Source organism: Callithrix jacchus, chromosome 19, assembly GCF_049354715.1.
Source record: "Callithrix jacchus isolate 240 chromosome 19, calJac240_pri, whole genome shotgun sequence".
Taxonomy (NCBI): Eukaryota; Metazoa; Chordata; class Mammalia; order Primates; family Cebidae; genus Callithrix; species Callithrix jacchus.
This window is the reverse complement of record NC_133520.1, coordinates 39913577-39938927: the sequence shown is the minus strand read 5'-3', so window position 1 is coordinate 39938927 and position 25351 is coordinate 39913577. Positions and strand designations below refer to the sequence as shown.

Sequence of the window (25351 nt, the reverse complement as noted above, 5' to 3'; positions counted from 1 at the left end):
ATGCTCCCCTCCCTGTGTCCATGTGTTCTCATTGTTCAACACCCGCCTATGAGTGAGAACATGTGTTTGATTTTCTGTTCTTGTGTTAGTTTGCTGAGAATGATGGTTTCCAGATTCATCCATGTCCCTACAAAGGACACAAACTCATCGTTTATAATCTTTTCTATTGTTTTCTATTCTTTATTTCATTTAGCTTTGTTCCAATCTTTATTATTTCCTTCCTTCTGCTAGCTTTGCATTTAGTTCTTCTTTAACTAGTTCTTTAACTTTAAACTTAGGAAACTCACTAATTTTGGTATTGACTTCTTTATCAGATGTTTTAGAATTAGGCCTATCAATCATGTTATACTTTCCTCAGTGTCATAAATGCACGATGTAATAGTCCTGTGTATTCAGGTCAAAAGACACAGGGACTCTAAAACAACTTCATGCTCTGAGAGCATATTATTGTTGCTTTCCTTTTCTTTTTATGTGTCCTATAAGTCATTAGACACAAAATATGGAGGTTCAAGGTTACTGTTAGAGAACATATCATGAGTCTAATAGTTACTTACTTCCATAGTATCTAAGTTTTACAAACCTCTAATGCATTCTTCCTTTTGTTTTATTGTTCTAAGCTTCATAGCTGGGCTTCTTACGATGCCTGATTTTTACAGAAAGAACACAGTCATAGAATAAAAAAACACTGATTTGAGCACATTGACATTCACCCCAGTGTTTTATCTGGGGCTCTGCTTCAGGCCACTGTTGCTGAATGCTGTGGACTCCATTCTCCAAGTATACACATTTGTTTTGTGCTTTATTTATATATAGCTAAATTCTTATAGATAATTAAAACAGAACTTTTAAAAATTCTGTAACTCAGAATTTTCGCTAATTCAGGTTAAGTCCCTCTATCCAGTCCAAATTCATCCAAATTTTACTGAACAGTCCTTAAACCTGTGAAATAAAATGCCTCATGACAGACACAGGCCATCTGAAGGTCAATCAAATCCCATGGAAATATGACATAAAGCATCTTTCTCTGACAAGAGACAGTAACTAAGGTCTCAGCCTTGTTCCCTGATCTCTGCTCAGATCAGAATTCAGTTTTTCAAATAATGCCCTGTAAATGTTAAGTCAGAAACATAGACAACACTCTACTGGGGTCAGTACTAAGACTAACAGTATTACATTTTATGGAATCTATCTTTACAATCATATTTTTATACAGAAAACTCAATAACTACTGTAGTTGGAATACCTGACAGATGTTCCTGCTATATTCATTTTCATCCCTTTGATTTTTGTATGAAGATTTTTTTGGTAATTCTTTTTTGATACCTATAAAGACGTTTTTGGGAAACCTGAACTGGTGTCCTCCTTTCATACCTTAGCAGCAGACAAGAAGGCAGGAACAGCAAAGATAAAGTACAACAGGCAAGAGCAGGGGTTGGCAAATGTTTCTGTAAAGGGCAGGCTTTACAGGCCAAACCACCTCTACCACAACCACTCAACTACGCTGCTGTAACAATAGATAAGACATGATACATAAACGAGTGGCAAGGCTCATTCTGGCACTTAGGCTTGTAGTTGGCCTGCTCCTGGCCAACAACAAAGATATGGCATCTGATGCCCATGTTTGAATACTTACTCTGCTTTTTTTACCATCGGTATTAACACAGGCAAGTTAATGTCTCTAGTTCTGTTTCCCATCTGCAAAATGGGGATAATTAAAGTACTAATTTCCTATGTCTAATATGGAGATTTACATATAAGCCAATGTATGTAAAGTCATTAGCACATGGTAAATAATGTTTACATTAATATGTGAGCAAATACACATTAAAAAGGTGTCATTTTGTGAATTACAAATAGCTGAAATGACGCATTCAGCTTAGATGACTTTGTTTCAAAAAAAAAAAGTGAAAGGTTTCAGAAAAGAAGATACACACATGGCCAATAAGCCTATATACAAAATGCTCAACATCATTTATCAAGGAAGTGCAAACTAAAAACACGATATAGTGTCCCTGCACACTGCTACAATGGCTAAAATTAAAAAGAGACCACATCAAATGTTGGTGAAGAAGTGGAGCAACTAGTAAGCCCATATACTTTTGACTGGAATGTATAATCACCCTGGAAAATAGTTTGGCGGTATCTTATTTTAAAATGTATAAACGAACAACCATCACCACCAACAAAAAACGCACTTATATGACCCAGCAATTTCACTGCTGGTATTTACCCAAGGGAAATAAAGCATATGTCCACCCAAAGACTTAGACATGAATACTCACAGCAGCTTTATTCATAATGCCTCATCAGTGGAGACGACAACACAGATGCTCATCAGCAGATGAACGGAGAAGCAAACCGTGTTCTATCAGTACAGACTACATTTCAGCAATAAAAAGGAACAAACTACTGACACAAACAATGACATGGACAAACCTCAAAATCATTATACTAAGTGAAAAAAGTCAGACCAGAGTCTACAACGCACAGTTCCATTTCTACGGAACTCAGAAACAGACAGAAGTAATCTACAGACACAAAGCAGATCAATGGATGCTGCAGCCGGAAGTGTAGGAGGCTGACAGCAAAGGGACATATGGCAACTTTCAGGGTGATGGGAAGTTTTGTATCTTGATTGTGATATGGCTGTTCATGGTGTACACATTTGTTAATTCTCAATGTATACACTTAAAGTTTATGTAAATAATAAGGTGCAAGAAAAACAGAAATGAAAAATGGAATACAACTACAAACAGCCGACTTTAAAAGGTGAGTAAAGAGCTCAGCACAGACCAACAACTGGGATGCTTTCAATGCCTCAGCTCAGCCTGGAGGCCCACAAATGCCATGAATGTAAAACCAGTAACAAATCTCGGTTACTTTCCTGTTTATTGACTTCCCTTTCCATCTCAGTCTGTTTAAGAAAAAGAAAAAAAAAAAAAAGAGGTGGGAAGACAAACTTTAAGTTGGCCTCTTTAAGATATCTCGCTACCTCCTTGGAGTCCTCATGCCTTTGTACAATCCCCTCCCCTCGCCCCTTATGTATGGGCAGGATCTGTGACTTGTTTCTTTCTAACAGAATATGACAAAGGTAAAAAATAATAATAATAAAAAATATGGCAAAGGTATATGTTACTCTTGCCAATTACATTTTATAAAACTCCATCTTGCCAGCAGATCTGCACCAGAGCCTCTTCTTGCTAACTTGACAAAGTATATGGCCATGTGGGGAAAGCTTACGTGGCAAGGAACTGTGGGTGCTCTCTAGAAACTGTGGGTAGACTTCAGCCAAAAGCCAGCAAGAAACCAGGGCCCTACGTCCTACTGAGGAGATAAATTATTTCAACGGCCCAAGTGAGCTGGGAAATGGATTCTTCGCCAGCTTTCAATACAAAAACACAGCCCAGCTGACACCTTGACTAGAGCTTTATGAAACCCTACATGGAGGACCTGCTTTATGTGGACACCTGACCCACAGAAACCATAAGATTAAAATATGCTGCTTTAAGCCACAAAATATGTGATAATTCATTATACAAAATAAAGATATAGACAGAAGAGAAGATATCTAATCAGTTAAAATGAAAAAACAATGCATCCCATCAAGTAGGCATTTTCAGAACACAAGTACTAGGCAGACAGAGCTGCCTGACTGTTGTCAAGATCGTGCTGCCCTGTGTTCCTTCCTGATACCATGAGGACAAAGCACTAAGGGCAGCATCCTCTCACACCTCAAGTGTTACTACACATGAATCACAGACTTCACAATAGTTTTAAGAGCAATGGAGAACAGTATCTACTGTCCTTTAAAGCCATTGCCTTATTCCCTTCTGTGCAGCTACATACCCCTCTTGGCTCTAAGTGGCCCCAGAGGATATGACACGACAGTCCCAAAGAGTGAATTAAACTACAATATAAGGTTGTTAAGACTGGCCAGGGGTGGTGGCTCATGCCTGTAACCCCAGCACTTCAGGATGCTGAGGTGGGTGGATCACCTAAGGTCAGGAGTTCGAGACCAGCCTGTCCAACAAGGTGAAACCTCATCTCTACCAAAAATATAAAAATTAACTGGGCATGGCAACAGGCACCTATAATCCAAGCTACTCAGGAAGCCAAGGCAGGAGAATTGCTTGAACCCGGTAGGCAGAGACTGCAATGAGCAGAGATCACATCTTTGCACTCGATCCTGGGTGATTGCAAAAAAAAAAAAAAAAAATTGTTGAGACTGATGGCTATGTGCATGGGATGCATGACAAAGGCAGTTATTTAACCTCTATAACATATGTATCAGGAAGCTCAAATATGTAGACTATTGAACAGGCAAGCACAGAGTACAGTAAGAAAAGACGACAGTGCAGAACCATGGGAAAGAACAATACAAGAAGTCTGGGCTGGGCGTGGCGGCTCACGCCTGCAATCCCAGTAATTTGGGAGGCTGAGGCAGGCAGATCACAAGGTCAAGAGATCAAGACCATCCTGCCCAACATGGTGAAACCCCATGTCTACTAAAAATACAGTTAGCTGGGCATGGTGGCGCATGCCTGTAGTCCCAGCTACTTGGGAGATTGAGGCAGGACATTGCTTGAACCCAGAAGGCAAAGGTTGCAGTGAGCTGAGATCGCACCATTGCTCTCCAGCCTGACGACAGAGCGAGACTCCATCTCAAAAAAAAAAAAAAAGTCTGAAATGCTATCAGGGACAGCCCTGCCTGTGATGCATGACACAACTACTCTATAAAACAAGGGTTTATGATCCATAAGGCGTCTTCCAGGTCTAACAGTCTATCATTCCACATTATATAAGAATCTTTAGTTGAACAATTATAGTACCTCGGGGAGAAAAGTGTACTAAGGCATCAAGAAAACGATTTTATCTGCTAAGAGTGCTTATTCAAAGTAAGTACGATTAGCATGCAGTATTCTGAGTTTAGCACACACCCGATTCTTAGGATTTGGGAGGTTAGTCTTGTAACTGTGAATGCCATACATTAGGTAGCAAAGCAAAGGCCACATAGATCCACTAAGATAACAAAGGACTATACATAGTAGCTTGAGATGATTTTATTAAAGTTTAATGTCCCCAAGTAATCATTTCATGTCCAGTTTCTTATACATATAACTTGGAAATATTGACATTTCATATGCAAGCTATATCTAAAACTAACTTTTCTTTATAGCCAGCTATTAAAAAAATAGGCGCAAAGTATTATTTTATAAAGCCTACCAAGTAACTAAAATCAAAGAAATGCACATGATATAGTCAGACTTCTTCTAGCATTGTCAGTACAAACCAGTGGAGTAAATAAGTTTGGCTGAAAGTCCTATGCTGCCATGTGACAGAAAAGAAAGCTAACTATCTACATTCCATAGTTCACCTTCTGTCACTAATAAGCTTCATCATCTATTTAAAAATCTTATAGAAGCTGGGCACAGTAGCTACTTGGGAGGCTGAGGCAGGAGGATTGCTTGAGCCCAGGAGTTCAAGTCCAGCCAGTGTAACACAGTGAAAACTCCAACTCTTTAAAAAAAATGTTAAAGATATCTACCTAAATTTTTGGCAATTTCCTGATGTAGCTTGGATTTTTTTTTTTTTTTTTTTTTTTTTTTTGAGATGGAGTTTCGCTCTTGTTACCCAGGCTGGAGTGCAATGGCGTGATCTCGCTCACTGCAACCTTCACCTCCTGGGTTCAGGCAATTCTCCTGCCTCAGCCTCCTGAGTAGCTGGGATTACAGGCACGTGCCACCGTGCCCAGCTAATTTTTTGTATTTTTAGTAGAGACGGGGTTTCACCATGTTAACCAAGATGGTCTCGATCTCCTGACCTTGTGATCCACCCACCTTGGCCTCCGAAAGTGCTGAGATTACAGGCTTGAGTCACCGCGCCCGGCCAGCTTGGAATTTTAAAGCATATGTTTAGACAGTACATTTCAGTTTCTATTATCATTCCACTTTACAGAGAATTAAAAAAATACTGTGCTTGCAACTTAAACTGGTATTAAACTGACCCCTGCTGGCCTCATCTTTTCTGTTTCTGCATTTATCACAGCTGCAAGACCTAACTGGATTCTACAGTTAAATCTGTATTTGATCAGGCTGCCACCTCAAAAACAAGACGTGCCACCTCAAAAACAATCTAGTTGCACCAGATTCCAAATGGAAGGATGCCTTCTTCAGAGCTTTGGCTATTTTATTTGCAAAAACCTATCAATTAAAATCACACTAATATTCCAAAGAAGTGTCTCCTACAGCCTAAGAATTTATTCTAAAAACTAATGCACTCAAGAGACATTTACAAGATTTCTCAAAGACTGCAGGGAAGCAACAATTCTTATCATCACACAGAATTTAATTCTCAAATGGATCTTTTGAATGACTTGTAAATGCCTATAAGTTAAGTCATTCAAAAGATCCATTTGAGAATTAAATTCTAGCATATGATTGGACACCACAAAGGTGGGAAGGGCCACCGTCCAGCCAGTGGTAGAGCCTGCCTCACTGGTGTCAGGCCACTTGAGATTCGTTACTGAAATGGTCCAGGGAAATCTCTTCCTTCTTTGTGAACTCACTGTACTTTAAGAACTATAATGGCTGCCATTTATTGGCAACCTACTACGTGCCAGAGACTACGGTTAGGTGCTTTCCATACACTATCGCATTTACCCAACTGACTAACTCTGTGAGATAGGTGCTTTTATGCTCGCGCTTGTTTCATGGGTGAGAAAAGCTCTGTTATAATACTGATCATATCATACCACGATGTTTGTCTTTTAAGGAAATGTTTCTTCTCTAAAAAACACAAACACCTTATGCACAGAAAATCATGTTATTGTCATCTTTGTATCCTCAGAACCTCTTATATCTCACTAAAGGCACATAGTAGGCACTCAAAAAGTGTCTGCAGAACATACGAATGAAAATAGCACTGAAAGAATGTAGCTACTATATACATACTATGAGCATAACCTATGCTTAGGCATTGAGAAAATAGTGGAGGAGAAGAAAGAAGACAGAAAAGCTTTGATTCCTGAATACAAACACCCACCCATACGTGACTGTGGAAAGAAAAGGAGAAGCTCTAAGACACAAGTAAACGAATGTTATGGAAATATAGCTAATACTACTCATAAGTTAAAAATGAAACAGAAAAAGGAGTACTAAATCAGAGGAAGTAACACACTGGTGCTGGGCTACTGGAAATGAAACCTATTAAGGAGGAAGAAAAAGAGAGGAGGTAGAATTCCGTTAAATTCCATTCTGCTTTTGTAACTTACCTACAAAACCAAAAGATCTGATACTTCTGTAAGATGTGGACTATGTGAATCCAGTTTTAAAGGTCCAGATATGTATACTTTATTTATACAGATCATGGCATAGTAGGAAAGACAGAGATCATAAAAGCAAATATAATGTAGAAGTCTAACAATTCTGTTTCCTGGTCAGGTCCAATGGCTCATGCCTATAATCCTAGCACTTTGGGAGGCCAAGTCAGGAGGATTGCTTGAGCCCAGGCGTTTGAGACCAGCCTGGACAACATGGCAAGACCCTTATGACTACAAAAAGAAAAAAGTTAGCTGGGCATGGTGGTGCCCACCTGTAGCTGCAGCCACTTGAAAGGCTGAGATGGGAGGATCACTTGATCCCAGGAGGTGGGGACTACAGTGAGCCATGTGCCAAGATCGCTTCACTGTGCTCCAGCCTGGGCAACAGAGTAAGACCCTGTCACAAAAAAATAAATAAATAAAATTCTTTGCTCCAAAAAAAAAAAAAAGCTGTATGTATTTTTCTTTTCTTTTGCTTATGTATCCTTATTTTTTAACATCTTTTCTTGGTACTTCAGATAGATGAAGATAAATGAAGTACAGTAGTTAAACTCTTTGTTTGGATACAAAAAATCTTTTGTATCCACAATATTGTTATGTAAGCACTTTAAAGCAGATGAGACTTCTGCTTCAGCATATGCTATGGGGAAAAAATGATAAAAATGTATTCATGACTAGAATAACTGAACAGTCAACAAAATCTGCCTAGAAAATGTAATAAATCAACCTGATTTCTTGCAGTTGTTAATTATCTAAAGTCAACTAAAGATCCAATCTCTCTCTCCAAACAAGAAAAAAATAATCCGAGATTCTCACGATTGTCAATACTTTCTATATCATCCTACCCTATACCAAAACCACTGCTGCAAACTTATTCCTTAGGAGTGATCAGAATTTAACCTCTGCCTGTACCTTCCCTGAGACAGTAAAAGCTACAAAAGAAATATGGAGCTCTAAAGGTTCTTCTGTTCAACAATAACACCTTAAAAATCTAAAATGTACTGAAGGAGCACATAACCCCATAGAAAATAAAACAGTGGTCAAGCTTTGGGGATCTGGACTCAAGGCTGTTTGGGTTTGCACTACAGTTCTACAAACGTAATCTTGGGCAGGTCATCTACTTTTCTAAACCAGATACAGTAAGATTACCAAGAGTGTAAAACTGAGTGATCATATGCAAAGAGCTTAGCATTTTGCCTGGAACCTAAGTGTTTGATAAGCACCAGCTATTACCTTATTACATTCCCTATGCTATGTCCCTCCCGAAGTCCTACCATCGACTCTCAATCTGAACAAAGAGAAAGGATCTCAAAATTCCTTACTCTAGCTAAACAGGGCTTTAAATGTGCTAGATGTGTCCATCTTGCTTTCCTTCCTCACCACCCCTGCCTGCCAATAATTAGAACCAGGAGACAGCTTCCCTTGCTCATGCATAAATAAAGTTCTCATTCATATGTCCCTGTATATGGTTTACTATAGTAACTTGAGGTGTCAAATTAACCCATAAGGTTCTAATTTCAGGTATTTAAAGCTCTTAGATACCTGACACTTGCTCTGTGAGACCAGAAAAAATATAATTGCCACAGTGATAACATCTAAAGCCCAAGATCATTTCTACCAGAACCTACAGAACTCACAGAAAGCGACCAGGATCTGCTTGCAGTATCTTTAAGAATTTATATCTCCCACTGACACAATCCAGTCATAAACAAAAACTGCAGCACATTCCAGGTTCCAGACTCCATGACAACTGTGACTTACACACAACCTTCAGGTACACCATTCATCCTAATAATTGATTTCAAAATAACAAAAGGAAGTCAAGCATTTAAATGTAGCACATTCATATTTAACTAAAATAGCAAATCAAACAAGGTAAATTACTCATGAAAAAGACTACATGAATTTCTCAGAAATGAAACCTTGCTGGAGAGGTACATGCCATGTCACTTGCAACCTGAAATACTTCCTCAGAGCCAGGACCAAAAGCATTGGTGATCGTGCTATGAAATGGCATCCCAGGCTGTCAGATGCTGCCTATCAGCTACTCGAGCGGTTAGACGAAGCTTTCCCAACAGGCAAGTGCTGCAGTACTTCTGCATCTAACATCTGGTAACGTGCTGCAAACGCAGAACAAAGAAAGCAGCAGGCTCAGAAATCCCTCAGCTTTCCTTAGGCCATATGCAGCACTTAAACACTTCAAGGTCCACCAGGTCAGCAACATGAATTCTCTCAGTATCAGGAAACATGAGCAAAATTTCCATTCTCTGAGGTTTCTAATTCTTTTATTTACTTCACTTATTCTGATTGTACTGAGAAAGTCTTATGATTTTTCTCCTTAAGGGAGCATGGTAAATTGTATTAACAGGTTTCTAATGTGAAATCAACCTTACATTATTGGGAGAAAACACAATCTGGTCATGTGCTAGCTTTTAAATTAGTTGCACTTCATGTTGCTAATATTTAATCTAAAATTTTTAAAAATCCATGTTTACTAGTGCTATTGACTAGTAACTGCCTTTCATTTATTTTATTTCCATAGGTTTTTTGGGAACAGGTGGTATTTGGTTACGTAAGCAAGCTCTCTAGCAGTGTTTTGTGAGATTTTGGTACATCCATCACTCAGGTAGTATGCACTGAACCCCCTTTGTAGTCTTTTATCCCTCACCCCCTCCCACCCTGTCCCCAAAGTCCATTGCATCATTCTTATTCCTTTGCATCCTCCTAGCTTAGCTCCCACTTACAAGTGAGGACACATGACCTTTGGTTTTCCAATCCTGAGTTACTTCACTTAGAATAATAGCGTCCAGTTCCATCCAGGTTGCTGCAAATTCCATTGATTTATTCCTTTTTATGGCTGAGTAATATTCCATTGTGTATATATACCACAATTTCTTTATCCACTCATTGATTGATGGGCATTTGGGCTGGTTCCATATTTTTACAACTGTGACTTGTGCTGCTACAAACATGTGAGTGCAAGCCACATGTAGGTGAATGAAACTGGATCCTCATCTCTCACCATACACAAAAATCAACTCAAGATCGATTAAGGACTTAAACCTAAGACCTGAAACTATGAAAATTCTAGAAAAAAACATTGGAAAACCCCTCCTAGACACTGGCTTAGGCAAAGACTTCATGACCAAGAATCCAAAAGCAAATGAAACAAAAACAAAGATAAAGAGATGGGACTTAATTAAACTACAGAGCTTCTGTGGCCGGGCACAGTGGCTCAAGCCTGTAATCCCAGCACTTTGGGAGCCTGAGGCAGGTGGATCACCTGTGGTCAGGAGTTCGAGACTAGCCTGGCCAACATGGTGAAACCCCGTCTCCAATAAAAATACAAAAAAATTAGCTGGGTGTGGTGGTGAGCACCAGTAATCCCAGCTACTCGGGAGGCTGAGGCAGGTGAACTGCTTGAACCCAGGGAATGGCGGTTGCAGTGGGCCAAGACAGCACTATTGCACTCCAGCCTGGGCAACAAGACGGAGACTCCACCTCCCAAAAAAAGAGCTTCTGCACAGCAAAAGGAACGGTCAGCAGAGTAAACAGACAATCCAGAGAATGGGAAAAAATCTTCATCTATACATCAGACGAAGGACTAATATCCAGAATCTACAAGAAACTGAAACTAATTAGCAAGAAAAATAAACAAACAATCCCACCAAAAATTAGGCTAAGGACATGAATAGACAATTCTCAAAAGAAGATACAAATGGTCAGCAAACATATGAAAAAATGCTCCACATGACTAATGATCAGGGAAATGCAAATCAAAATCACAATTCAATATCAGCTTTCTCTTGTAAGAATGGCCATAAAATCAAAACAATTTAAAAAAACAAATAGAAGTTAGCATGGATGCTGTGAAAAGGGAACACTTCTACACTGCTGGTGGGAACGTAAACCAGTACAACCACTCTGAAAAACAATAAGGAGACTCCTTAAAGAACTCAAAGTAGAACTACCATTTGATCCAGCAATCCCACTACAGATTCTCTGCCCAGAGGAAAAGAAGTCATCATACGAAAAAGGCACGTGAGGTTGCTGATTCTAAAGTAAAGCCTCCATCCCACAAAGCTCAATAAAGGGTGATATTCATAAAACCTTGCTTTGTCAACACTTTTGTTTAAATTTTTATTTTTAAGTTCCAGGATACATGTGTGGGAAGTGCAGATTTCTTACACAGGAAAACATAGCACATTTTTTTAAATCTGACAATCACAAATCACCACACAGCTCCCATCAATGCCTCCAAAAAAAAAAAAAATACTTTCCACTGTCTTAGGGAAATCCAAATTTCCTTAAAATTCATCATAAAAATTATTTCCTCAAGTTTTCACTCGGTGAAAACTCCTGAGTATAACACAAGACTGACGTTAATTCTGTACTCAAACTCTCAGAAAGTTAGTGCTTTTTTTCTACAGACTTCCTGAAGGTGTTTTTAAAACCTTTTAGAAATCTGTATGTAGTAATGACTACCAATATAAATGCAAAAACAGAGACACTGTTTTTGTTCATCTCTGTATAGCCTGGCTCATACTAGACACTCAATATTTATTAACTAAAGAGTAGGTAGGTCTGCTGCCTCTCAAATGTTTGATAATCAGATTTCTGAATCCCAAATTTCAAATGGAGAAATGTTCTCCATTTACCAACATTATAAAACTGTAGTTGTACTTCTTTGTAAAATATATGACCTCAAGACATAATACAATCACTTTTTGTTTTGAGCAGAGTCTCACTGTATCACCCAGGCTGGAATCCAGTGACACAGTCTCAGCTACCACAGCCTTCGCCTCCCAGGTTCAAGCAATTCTCGTGCCTCAGCCTCCCAAGTATCTGGACTACAGGTGTGTGCCACCATCCCAGCTAATTTTTTGTATTTTTAGTAGAGATGGGGCTTCACCATGTTGGCCAGGCTGGTCTTGAACCCCTGGATTCAAATGATCCGCCTGCCTTGGCCTCTCAAAGTGCAAGGATTGTACCCGGCCTAAAAAAAGTCTTAAAAAGCAGCAATCATTTTGAAATTTCGTGAATATCAACTGATAAGAAAAAATTAGTGAAAGTCCAAAGTTGTTTTACACATAGAAAAGATTTTCTAATATATATAGTTTTTGGAATAATGATTAGGTCAATGGGCTAAAGACTTCCTTTTACAGTTTCATTACAAGCTGAAAAAGGTTTTGTAGTAAAAACCCATGAATGTAATCACTATTTAATAGTTTATATTTTCTAAAAATGTGTTTGGCATTCCATCTGTTAAGTTAGGACTCCAGAAGAATTTACTGCTACATCCAAACAGGGCTGGAGTGAGACAAACTGGGTTTAAATTCCATTTCCTTCACTTGCTAGGTGATCTTGGGCAAATCATATGCAACGTCTCTGTCTATTACCACATCTCTAAGATGGAGATAACAGTACTAAGTTTTGGAAGTACTGGTATTGAAGTATATTAATTAGATTTGGGGGGCTGTATGTTTCATTATACCTGACCCTATCTCTATTTGGCCAGGGGCATCCATCTGCCTATAGGTTATTTAGGTTTATGGAAACAGGAACACAAAGAGAAAGACTCAATGTCCAATTATGGCACCTGTAAATCAATATTTTAAGTCAACAAGCAAAATTCTTTTATTTTTTTTTTTGAGACGGAGTTTCGCTGTTGTTACCCAGGCTGGAGTGCAATGGCACGATCGCGGCTCACCGCAACCTCTGCCTTCTGGGTTCAAGCAATTCTCCTGCCTCAGCCTCCCAAGTACCTGGGACTACAGGCACGCACCACCATGCCCAGCTAATTTTTGTATTTTTAGTAGAGACAGGGTTTCACCTTGTTGATCAGCATGGTCTCGATCTCTTGACCTCGTGATCCACCCGCCTCAGCCTCCCAAAGTGCTGGGATTATAGGCGTGAGCCACCACGCCCGGCCATAAGCAAAATTCTTGACAGCCAAGCCTTGTTAGGAGAAAAGGTGCTGTCTAACTTGCTCAAACACTAATTTTTTTAATTAGGGCAGAAAAGGGCATGAGGAGCTCATCTTGCATCCGTGAGCACAGATGTAGGGTGGAACCACCTAGGAAGGCCTTTGAACAGTATAAGGCCTAGGCGGTCTGGGCTGAGGAACTCAAGCATTGCTAATTCTTTGAAACGCCATTAGGTAATTCTTTTTTTCTTTCTTTTTTTTTTTTTTTTTTTTTGTTTTTTTTTTGGAGACAGAGTCTCGCTCTATCACCCAGGCTGCAAAGCAGTGGTATGATCTTGGCTCACTGAAATCTCTACCTACCGAGTTCAAATGATTCTCCTGCCTCAGCCTCCTGAGTAGCTGGGATTACAGGCACGTGCCACCATGCCTGGATAGTTTCTGTATTTTCTGTAGAGATGGGGTTTCACCATGTTGGTCAGGAGGGTCTCGAACTCTGCCATCAGGAAATTCTAACGTGCAGCCTGGATTTAGAACTGCAGCTCCACAGAGAAGCTTCTGGTTGGGTTAAAAACTGTGATCCACACACGACAGGAGGGAAAACCCAGCAGTGGCCTCCTGGTGTCCTACAGCCCCATGCATATATTATGCAGTGGATCCTCAGTTTCCCCGTGACCCAGTGGCAGTAATGCAGAGACTAAGACTCCCCAGAGCAGAGAGATAGCAAGAATACAGACTAAGGCTAGTCAGGCACAAGACTAGTTAGACCAACCATCTGGGGAAGAAGGGAATCAGCACCAGTCTACAGCCTTGTTCCCACTGTCATGGAAAGGACAAGGAGGGGAAAATGCAAAGAGATGAGCATTTCCCTGAAAGAAGACAAGCTACCCAAGAACTCAAACTAAAAGAAACAGAAGTACCAGTACGGGGCAAGTTTGTCCTAGTCATGTACATTCCTTACTTAACCCCTTCCCCTTGGGCTAAGGTGGAGAAAAAGTAGCTCAATTGCAAAATATTCAAAAGCCTTTCTGGGCACGGTGCCTCATGCCTACAGTCCCAGCACTTTGGGAGGCCAAGGCGGGTGGATCACTTGAAGGTCAGGAGTTTGAGACCAGCTTGGTCAGCATGGTGAAACCCTGTCTCTACTAAAAATACAAAAGAGTAGCTGGGGATGGTGGCAGGTACCTGTAATCCCAGTTACTCGGGAGGCTGAGGCAGGAGAATCGCTTGAACCCAAGAGGCAGAGGTTGTAGAGAGCCAAGATCATGCCATTGCACTCCAGCCTGGGCAACAAAAGGGAAACTTTGTCTCAAAAATAATAATAATATTAAAAAGTGATTGTAAATTAAAATTATCCAAAACATGAAAAAAGAAAAAGGTGAGGGAGCTGCATGCCTTTATCGTGTTACTCTGGAGCACTGTTTAAGAGTTTCACCCAGGGATTATTTAATCCTCTAGAAGAATGTCAATGTGTTCGACTTTGTTACTTATTGTTGGAAGACAGGCAATGTGAAACTACAATGTTACCTTCAAGATTTCTGTCCAGTAGAAAGGATAACCCTAAAAACTGTGGTTTTAGTCCATGCAGAACATCACCAGTTTTGTCTCCAATCTACCAATCCTATTCTAATGCCTAAAAATCAGTTCCTTCAATCTGCTTGACCTGGTTTCTTCATTACTAAGTTAATACGCCTTTGACATTTCGTTTTGCATTTCTATGAGAGTTTTAACTTCTTGAAAAATTTACTTTGATGCTATATTTTCCTTGTGGTGTATACAAATCTACCACTGACTGATCTCAGTGGGTATTTTATAAGATAATTCAAGTGCTTGGCGCAGTACATGACACTTGGTAAATACTCAGTTAACATTACTGTTCATAGTTGCTAATGGCTAGGGGGGAATTTACCTGCCTCTAACAGTCACCATGAACTCACCAATAGAAGTCCACAGCCATAAACCAGGGCAACCCCAGGTCAGTGGATACACAGATTTCCTCAGTATGGACCATTCCCATGTATCATAAATATATGGAGCCACTCTGTTCAAAATAATTCCCAAACTATCAACACAGATAGTAAGAATCACTTGTATATTTATCAGAATGAGTGTGTGAACCTATGAGGAAAAAACTATCATAACATAGCAAATTCTAAAAGTACACAGATCTAAAAGAAGCCATCTCCTTGGTGACCAAAGTTATGCTCCTCCATACTTAAAGGAATGTTCAAATATATGATGATAGGAGAAACAGCAACACAGCAAAATAACTACATTAGCATATGAAGAGAGGAAATTGGACAAGGGAAGACCTGAGAATTTTCCAACAAAAGCTGCAAAAAGGGAACTAAACCATCTATATTCTATAGTTCATCTTCTGCCACTAATAGTCATTATTATCCGTTAAACTATCTAAACCTTTGGCAAATTTCTACTGTTGCTTGAAGTTTTAAAAGCTTCTTTTTGGACGGTGCATTTCATTTATGATGTTCTCATTTCACTAGACAAAAAGAGACCCTGAAACTCTAATAAAGCTATCAGGGAAGAGATATATGGTTAACTTCTTAAATTATGAACTCCTTAAGTATGACTTCTGTATAAAGAGTTTCTTCATAAATGCAGTGCACCTGTAAAAACAATAACTTGTCTAACCTTGAAACTGGCCTAGAAATTCAAGGCTTAACTTTAGAGTGTGAGCGCTTCCAACACATCGACACACTTTCAAGACCATAAACGTCAGGTAATCTTTCATGCCACTGGTTTGCTTTCAAGGGTCTGGAGTTTAGTTTTCCTAATATCAATAGGCAATACCACAACTAGCAAGACAGAAGGAATGAAAGCACTTCAGCCTCACACGATGGATGTACTGAAAAACCCTATATTCTTTTTTTTTTTTTTTCCTTCACAACCCATCTCTTTTACCTTGCCCAGCAGGGGGGAAAAAAATCTAGCTTCATTCTGAACTAAACACACATAATTAGATACACAAAATCTTAATTTACCACACTGATGTCTTCATCATCAACTACCCTACCACCATTTTCAAAGCAGCTGAAAGAGAACAATTTATAAGCCAGCTCCTGAGGTTATATATTCATTTTAAAACATGTCATTTTCAACAATACAAAACGCTTTCCCATGTTTAAAAAACCAGACTATTTGTTACCTTGTGACGTACAATTAAACAAGCTTTTAAGTGGGATAAAAAATATGTATGTTAATAAAATGGTCTTAATAAAAACAGAAGAAAGGCTTGAAAAATATTGGTATTTCCGTATTTTACAGAATACTGATGACTAGATGGTCAAGATGAGCATCAGTTACAAATTATGTATATAGCTTGCTAACAAATTAGGGAAATGTTCCCCTCTGGTTTCTTTCCTGACTCCTTGTAAAATAATATTCACATACAAATTTGCAATTCAAATTTGATGTCTTATAACTACATTTTGCAGATCATGCTCTGGGAAGGAAGAGAATGAGCTAAAAGTTGCGTGGCAAGTGTAATTTGCTGCTGGCTTTTAGCCAGAAACACTCGACCAAATGTCGAGAGACCATGAGGCACCTAAGCAAGCCCAGTGCATCTGGACTTCTTAATACTAGCTGTTGCTGTTTATTCATATGTTAACCTCCAAATAAAAGGTCACATGAAGTAATATCTACATTACAAATTCACACACTTTAAAATGTATTTATTTACAGAGAACAGAAAAGGAAGTGATTTTCTGTCACTTTGAGAACACTTGCAACAGCAATGACAAGAAAAACCAGTAATTTAAGCAACTCTAATAACCATATGTCTGGCCCTATGTTCAACTGTAATTTACCCATTAAGTATAAGCTTTTATTTTCATACTTGAAAAAATATGCCAAGTATTCAGTATTTATAATCATAGTTAACTTGCAGAATGAGGAGGCTAATTACAGCACAGAGAAGTAAATATTAGTCTTGGGAAAAAAATGAATTTGATTATCACACAGGTAGGCAGTAGTCGTTTCTACCTCCCATGACCAATCCAATACATCTGTATCTTAAACTTCCTAAAACCGTCACATATTAAAGCAGATACAATCGCTATACGGATAAATATACTGCTAATAAAATTCCACTCCAACTTACCAGTCACTCCAGCACAGCACAATATAAATTTTGTAGGGGTAAGCTGCAGTAAACCATGCGACACAGTAAAAGGAATGACATATTACAAGCTTTCCTTCAACAAAAGACCACGAACAGGTATTGCCAATCTATTACTTGAGAGCTTTCAGGGGCAAAAGAGTCATGCTGAAATAGGAGTTTTTATAAAACAAAGGAACACAAAGCGCTGACCAAACAACAGGGTGTTTAGGCAAGGAGCATGGGAGACAATGAAAAAACATAAGGAAAGGGTCAACATATAGCCATTTTCAAGAACATAATTTTAGTTAATGCTAAGTATTAACACTGAAAACTGAAACATGGGTTGGGAAAATTTGCTGATGAAATTAAGGAAGATCACAAAGGACCATTCCAAGCCATCATATTTGGTGGGTAAATGCATCTGTACTGTAAAAACACTGCACCATAAAAAACAACAACTAGATCATGAATGATGCTATTCCATACATGGTGGAATATGAGGGGTTATGAGGCCAATTTGCATCTCCTCACTAAGAAAGTACTGTGGAGCCCTAAACTGTAACATATCACCCCTAAAGAAAGTTATCAGTCCTTGACTTAGTGGATGATCTCTTCATGAGGCCCCAGCATTGACAGGGATCTTCTGAACTGTTTGGTCATGTAGTCTGTACAACAAATCATTCACTTCTGTTACCTCATCTACATGTATTATGTACTTTAATGTTTCGCTGGCACCCTAGAGACCTGCAGCTTTTAGAAGGCTGCTTTACCATAGGTGTGGTAAGTGTGATCAATAAATACTTTTAATTAAACTGTAACTTATTTTAAGCCAGTATCAGAAGGCAAGTTAAAAAAATTAGAGACTGTAACCTCTAAGTAGTATCACATACATATTAGCATTCACACATGTGCTTCCACTTTTGCAGACATGGAGCGAAATCAGCCCTCCTACTAGCAAGACGACTCCAAGAAACCTCTTCTTGCGCAGTGGAAAACCCCGTGACTGTCGCAGAGGATTTTGAATCCCTGTTCCCAGGATTCAAGGCTAATTCCTCTGCTCTCACCTGCTCAGAAATGTCACTTCATCACTAATAACCCTTTTGCCCACTAATCTTTAAATTTTCATCTTTGCTGCTTCACACATTCAAATCTCTTCAAAACAAACAAACAGAACCAAAAACTCCACACTCTTAATTAGTGCCCTATTCTTTTCTTCTATTCATAATCAGGTTTTTCAAACTGATCAAGCGCTCATTACTCTAAGGTACTCTAGCAAAGCTAACCAAAGGATTCTCTATTATTGAATTCAATTAACACTTTTCAGTCCTCACATTAATTGACCTCTCAGCAGCACCTGAAACTACTGACCTCCACAAAGTGTTTTTTCTTCCTTAGTTTCTATGATATATTCTCTCCGGGTTTTCCTCCCACTTTACTCACTCTCAATTGCCTTTGCTGGCTTCTCTTTTTCAGCTTGCCTCTTAAATATTCCTGTTCCAAAGTGTTCCATCCATGCTGCTACTATCTTCTTTTCTACCTACCCTCTCCCTGCGTTCTTTCTACCTCCACAGCATTATCCATCATCTATATAGAGAACGTCTTCCTCATTTCTAAATACGAGTCCCTGACACACAGCACTCACTCAGTAAGGTCAGATGAATGATAGAAAATTACAGAAACTAGGGCCTACCCTCTTGCAGAATTAGCTCTAGCAATTTCTAATTTCTTGACTAGACCAGATTAAATTTATCTATAAATGGTAGTCTTACTGAGAGCAGACTACCATTGCCTTCAAGTGTTCAGCTAAGTGTTCATAAATGCAGTGCCTACTATGTGCCAGCTACGTGATAGGCAAAAGAATTAGTTGAGAAAGCCCTGAAAATAGAAACAGACAACTCTTTCTGAGTCCATGTATACATCTATGTGTGATCTGGGTAAACTAATTAAGCTTTCCTTTTTTTTTTCTTGAGATGGAGTCTCGCCCTGTTGCCAGAGCGGAGTGCAGTGGTGCGATCTCAGTTCACTGCAACCTCCATCTCCCGGTTCATGTGATTCCCCTGCCTCAGCCTCCCGAGTACCTGGGACCACATGAGTGTGCCACCACGCCCAGCTCATCTTTTGAATTTTAGTAGAGACAAGGTTTTACCATGTTGGCCAGGATGGTCTGGATCTCCTGACCTTGTGATCCACCCACCTCAGCCTTCCAAAGTGCTGGGACTACAGGCGTGAGCCCCCGTGCCTGGCCCCAAGCTTTCTTTTTTTTAAGACAGAGTCCACTCTGTCACCAACCCTGAAATGCAGTAGTGCGATCTCGGCTCACTGCAACCTCCGCCTCCCAGGTTCACGTGATTCTCCTGCCTCAACCTCCCAAGTAGCTGGAATTACAAGCACCCATCACCATGCCTGGCTCATTTTCTTATTGTTAGTAGAGACAGGGTTTTGGCATGTTGGCCAAGCTGGTCTGGAACTCCTCACCTCAAGTGATCCACCCACCTCACAGGCATGAGTCACCACACCCAGCCCAATTAGGTGTTCTGCCAACAAATGTCTTCATATATAAGGTAAGAATAACGTACCTACTTTACAGGGTTACTGTGGAGGTTAAATAATACATAAATCCAATATGTTGCACATTACTTATTTCCATTACTCACTGTTAATAATATGCAACAACGAATATTTTATGAATTACTTTGTTAAAACAAGCTTATGAGACAAGCTAAGGCAAGAATTAGTATTGACACTTACTAATTTTTAAAAGCAGCACCAGAACCTAAGCAATCTCCCAAGACTACTCAGGCAGTCAGTAGGTGGTAATATTCTTTGGTGTCAGAGACCAAACCGTGATTCTATTTATGTGGTGTCACTTACCGATCTCACTGCTACTCAGCAGTGTAAAAGATCAGACCCACGTAAGGGTCTACAGCTGAGAAAACAAAGGTCTTAACATAGTAGCTGAGGGGTTAATCAGTAAACAAAGAATTTTCTAAATAAAGAATAACAGTTTTCTGCTTGGAAACAGTGTAATTCCAACGACAAGAGACAGCAGAATGTTTTCAGTCAGCGAAAGGTCTCCAATGCCATAACTTTTGCTTTAACAAGAAAATTCTAATATTAAAAACTGTCGGGTTGCCACGGTAACGATCTATTTGCGATCATGATGCTGGTGGTATTCTGTTATAGTTCTCTCAAGGAAAAAGCAAACTGGACGTAGCCAAGGAATTTAATAAAAGTATCTGTTGGACCAAAACCAAGATATGACTGTTTTTAGGTAATGTGACAGGATTTAAATACACAGCAGGAGACCCTCAGGTTACAATACTAGTTCCATCAATAAAATTAAAAGATTTTGACCTTGACACGGATACCAGCTATAGCCATATGATCTGGAAAACTCAATTCTCTGAGCAAGAAAAATAAATCGTTAAACAACTGAGATGACAGGTATGGAACAAGAAAGTCAAAATTCATCAAAAGGAGAACAAAATCAATCCTCAAAGGAAGTATGAATGATAAAGACTAAATTTCTCACAGAAAATTCAAAGGTGTGATTTCAGTGTTTTGTTTTGCAGTCTTATGTATGCATGTATGTGTGGAGAGGTAGGTTTTGCACTCTAGAACACTCTCGGATGTTTTAACCTACTTTAAACTTGAAAATGTTAGAAGGACATATTCAAAATAAACTGATTCTAAACAAGAAAGGAAAGAAGTTGTTCTTATTAATTAGGCCATTCTGAAGTCTGGGCATGCAGAGAAATTTTCTACACAACCATCAAAGCCTCAGTCATGCCTGTGAAAATCATACAGATTTTCTCTCCAGTTAGACTTTTCAAGTACTTGTTTCTACAACTATTCAAGAAACGGTAACACTTGCCTCCACAATTTTAGCCATGAACAACTCATTTCTTTTCCATTTGTTAATGATTTTTACTGAACAGGATATGCATGATGAATGTCCAGAAAGACAACCAGAATAAAAATTGCAATTCCTTTGCCTTCAACAATAAATTGGCTTTACAAGAAAATACCTATATTCATGACAGAAGAAACTGGCTACTCATCCTTAACCTATACAGTTTACAGTTAATGCAGATTTACATATAACAGTATATACTTTTTATAACATTTTTATAAATATTTTATATATTTATATATAAAATAACTAAATTATTTTCTGAAATAGTCTTGAACATTGTGTAGAATCTAATTTTCCATAAATCATTTTCCTTCTACTTTCTATATAAAATTAGAGAACTTTCCTCCATCCCTCTGAAAAGGATTAGCTAAAGACATTTGTTAGGAATCAGTTAAGATTCAGCAAACCTCAGAAAATTAGACACTTTAAATTTTATGAAGTTCGGATAAAATATTAATACAATATTAAATTCCTATTTATTTAGATTTATATTTATTTAAGTGGTTAATAAATAATTTATGCATTTTTTATCTGTACTACAGTTAGTACAGATAACAGATTTTTATTGAGATATTGTTCTTAAAGATCACAGAGATGCTAGAAATGTTCTAGGTTGAGGAACTTAGGTAGAGGAAGGTAACACTACAGAAATACAATAAAGAAAACTCATGAGTGATGCAGATTTGAGGAAAAGTGCTAGATAATCATTCAGACTTTAAATAGTTTGGGTAATGATCCAGAGATATAAATAGCCAGCAGTTAGAAATGGAATTGGAACTCAGGAGGGTGGTCTGACACAGAGACAAAAATTCACTCAATGGTAATTAAGTAATAGTTGAATCTAGTTAGGAAAACAATGTGAAAAAGAAAGTAAGAAAGAGAAATGAGGACCATGTTTAAGGGATACCGACATTTGAAGATCCATAGAGACGAAACAAACAAGGTGACAAAGGTATCTTCAAAGTCAAAAAAGGAGAGTTTCTTAAAGGAAACCGTCAACAATACATGCCTCAGAGAAGCCAAACAGGATACAGGAAGAGAAAAAGAATACTGTACTCAGCATTATGATGTAACTAGCTACTTAGTGAACTCACTTCAATACAGTGACAGAGGCAGAAACTGGCCTACAAAGGGTTAATTCGTTAGCAGGGAAACCATGCATCAAAAAGTTTGTCTTATGTTCTAAATCTAGAACCCTCAACAAACAAAGGTAAGTGATTCAGGCTTACATAATAGCCCTTCTTAAGTTAAAAGGACAACGGCATTTATTCTTTAAGGCCAGAACTTGAAATTACCGGCCTGTAATGAAAATGTTTTTAACCCCAGACGAAAATAAATTTCTTGACCAGAGTATTTTCTGATGCATCAAATGTCAAATATTCAGTTATTCTGATGTATAAATACCAGAGACTCACTGTATTGACCAAAGAATTCTATGAATCTATCCAAGATTAGCAAAGCTTTTTAATTAAATTAAGCTATTTTTCCTTCTAAGACTTCCATTTCAGCTCTAAATATGTGCTATCGCCATTCATCCTTGTCTCACAGGACAATGATCTCCATATTTTAGAGGTAGACAGCTTTACTTCTTGGTTCCTGTTAACAGAACGTCTTGGATTTAATTGCCAATATTATTTATGAATTATAACTGTAAGAGTGCTTTCCAGTATGATGAATATTCCATCATCTTCAATTTTTATGAGATGGTTTAAATGAAGGGGGATGGGCAGTCTAGCTGCTCTTTTCCTCTCTTGCTACACCCTCTTATGGAAAGACAATAAGCAACATAAGCTTTTCCTTTGTCTGCAGGCTCACAGACACTGCCACTTGTCAACAGCTAAAGAGAAATAAGAAAGAACTTCTGAGGGGGGAGCATTCATAAAGAGCAAGAACATACTTACTGAGGTAAAAAATGATAATAATTAGAAGCTATTACAGCAGGTAAAAAATGAAACGTAAGTGCATACTAATTTCAAGAACTACAAAGGTGGCAAATTGAAAAAAATCTAAATACGGAATATTAATTTTCTCTATGACCAAAATCATATTAAAGTTTACAAACCAAACCTAATGCCTAATAATTAATTTAAGTTCAAAGTACATGAATGTAAAATAAACCTGTATATAAGAAGCCATCTTGTGTTTTCAATACTATTTAGATGTCATTATAGGAGCTGCCACATTTGTTTTCTAGTATTCCCTCATAAAATATCAGAGACAAGATGGAAGTTTTGTACTAATAAAGTAAAAGACATACTTCTACCAGGTAAAAACTTTCTATACCTAATGGCTTTAAAAATAAGATTGTACCAAAAGCTATCTTTATATAATGATGATGACTGGATCATCAAGAATATGTAACATTCCCTGTATATTACACTTCATCATATAAAGAAGAAACACCTCTACTTTTAAGAGCCTAAGAAAATGTCTACAACTCCCTAGAACTGTCACGACCTTAAAAGTTTCACAGGGAAAAGAGTCAAAGTCTCATGGTTTTATTGCACAAAGCTTCATGATTTAAAACTCACCCAAATCAAATAACTAAAAAATGAAAAGTAAAATTACAAAGACGCATTACTTAAATCACTTTTAAGATTGGCAAGGATTAAAAAGAATAACTATATCCTATACTAGCAAGGTTGTCAGCAAGCGGTGCTTTTGTATAGGCTTGGTGGAGTGTAAATACAATATATATTACAGCAAAATTTGGCAACACATATAAAAATATAAAGTCTGCTTCTGCAACTTCATTTCTACTAATTTATCCTACATTAAACCCAGTTTCATATGCAAAGATGTATGTATATTGATGTTCTCTACAGTAGAAATAAATGGAAATACTTCAGTACTGTACTGGTTAATTAATGTGTTACATGCAGCCAACAAGTGTATGAAAAAAAGCTCGACATCACTGATCATTAGAGAAATCAAAATCAAAACCAAAAAGAGATACCATCTCACACCAGTAAGAATGACTATTATTAAAAACTCAAAAAAATAACAGATGTTGGCAAGGCTGCAGAGAAAAAGGAACGTTTATACACTGGAGTGTAGATTAGTTCAACCACTGGGGAAAACATTGTGTCGATCCATCAAAGAACTAAAGACAAAACCATCATTGGATCCAGCAATTCCATTACTGATACCTACCCAAAGGAATATAAATTGTTTATTATAAAGACACAGGCACATCTATGTTCTTCACAGCACTATTCACAATAGCAGAAGCATGAAATCAATCTAAATGCCCATCAATGGTAGATTGGATTGTTTAGATGTGGTACATATGCACCATGGAATACTATGCGGTCATAAAAAAGGAAGATCATATCCTTTTCAAGAACATGTATGGAACTGGAGGCCATTATCCTTAGTAAACTAACACAGGAACAGAAAAGCAAACACCGCATGTTCTCACTTGTAAGTGGGAGCTAAGTGATGAGAACACATAGACACACAGAGAAGAGCAACACACACTAGGGCTTATTTAAGGGTGGTGGATGTGAGGAAGGAGAGGATCAGGAAAAACAACTATTGTAATCTAGGCTAGAAAATGACTACTGGGTACTAGGCTTAATACCTGGGTGACAAAATAATCTGTACAATAAACCCTCATAATACGAGTTTAGCTATATAACAACCCTGCACATGTAACCCTAAACTTTAAAAAAAAAAAAAGTTTAAAAAAATGTAACAAGTTCATACAATGGAATAGTATACAATCATTAAAAATCATATGTGGTATGCACGTAGCTGTGTATACACAAAAAAAGATATAAATGCGGTCCCAACTGTTAACAGTGCTGGTCTCTAAGAAGGTTTCTAGAGTACTTGAATTTCCGATCTGTGCTTTTATTTACTTTAACTTTTTATAATGCACATAGTTGTTTTAGAAACTGCAATAAACATTTCAAATAAGTGATAAAATGTATTGGCATAGTTGAATGTGCATATTTTCATGTACTGTAGACAATGGTTTTGTCTGTGTTGAAGAATCAAGGGGACTTACCTGTATTAAAAGCAACTTGATGGCTTCTATAGTCTGCTGTTGCTTTTACCAAAGAGATTTCT

At 38.2% G+C, this 25351-nt stretch overlaps 1 protein-coding gene and 1 long non-coding RNA gene across 14 annotated transcripts in view; one reads left to right on the top strand and one right to left on the bottom strand.

Moving 5' to 3' along the window:
- The window catches only part of SMYD3 (SET and MYND domain containing 3), an 839170-nt gene that overhangs the window by 601772 nt on the left and 212047 nt on the right, over positions 1–25351 (bottom strand). Inside the window, exon 1 of one of the 13 annotated variants that reach the window (XM_054248254.2) lies at positions 2283–25132. The exons of the other annotated variants lie outside the window; for them this stretch is intronic. Within the exon in view, the coding sequence (XP_054104229.1) occupies positions 2283–2297 (15 nt within the window). The 5' untranslated portion in view covers positions 2298–25132. Of the gene's footprint in view, positions 1–2282; positions 25133–25351 lie in introns of those variants that run through there. 13 annotated transcript variants of the gene reach the window in all.
- LOC118149424 (uncharacterized) overlaps positions 22389–25351 on the top strand; it is an 8989-nt gene continuing 6026 nt past the window's right edge. Inside the window, exons 1-2 of the long non-coding RNA XR_004736796.3 lie at positions 22389–22487; positions 23087–23182. This is a non-coding gene — a long non-coding RNA (uncharacterized LOC118149424). The remainder of the gene's footprint in view (positions 22488–23086; positions 23183–25351) is intronic.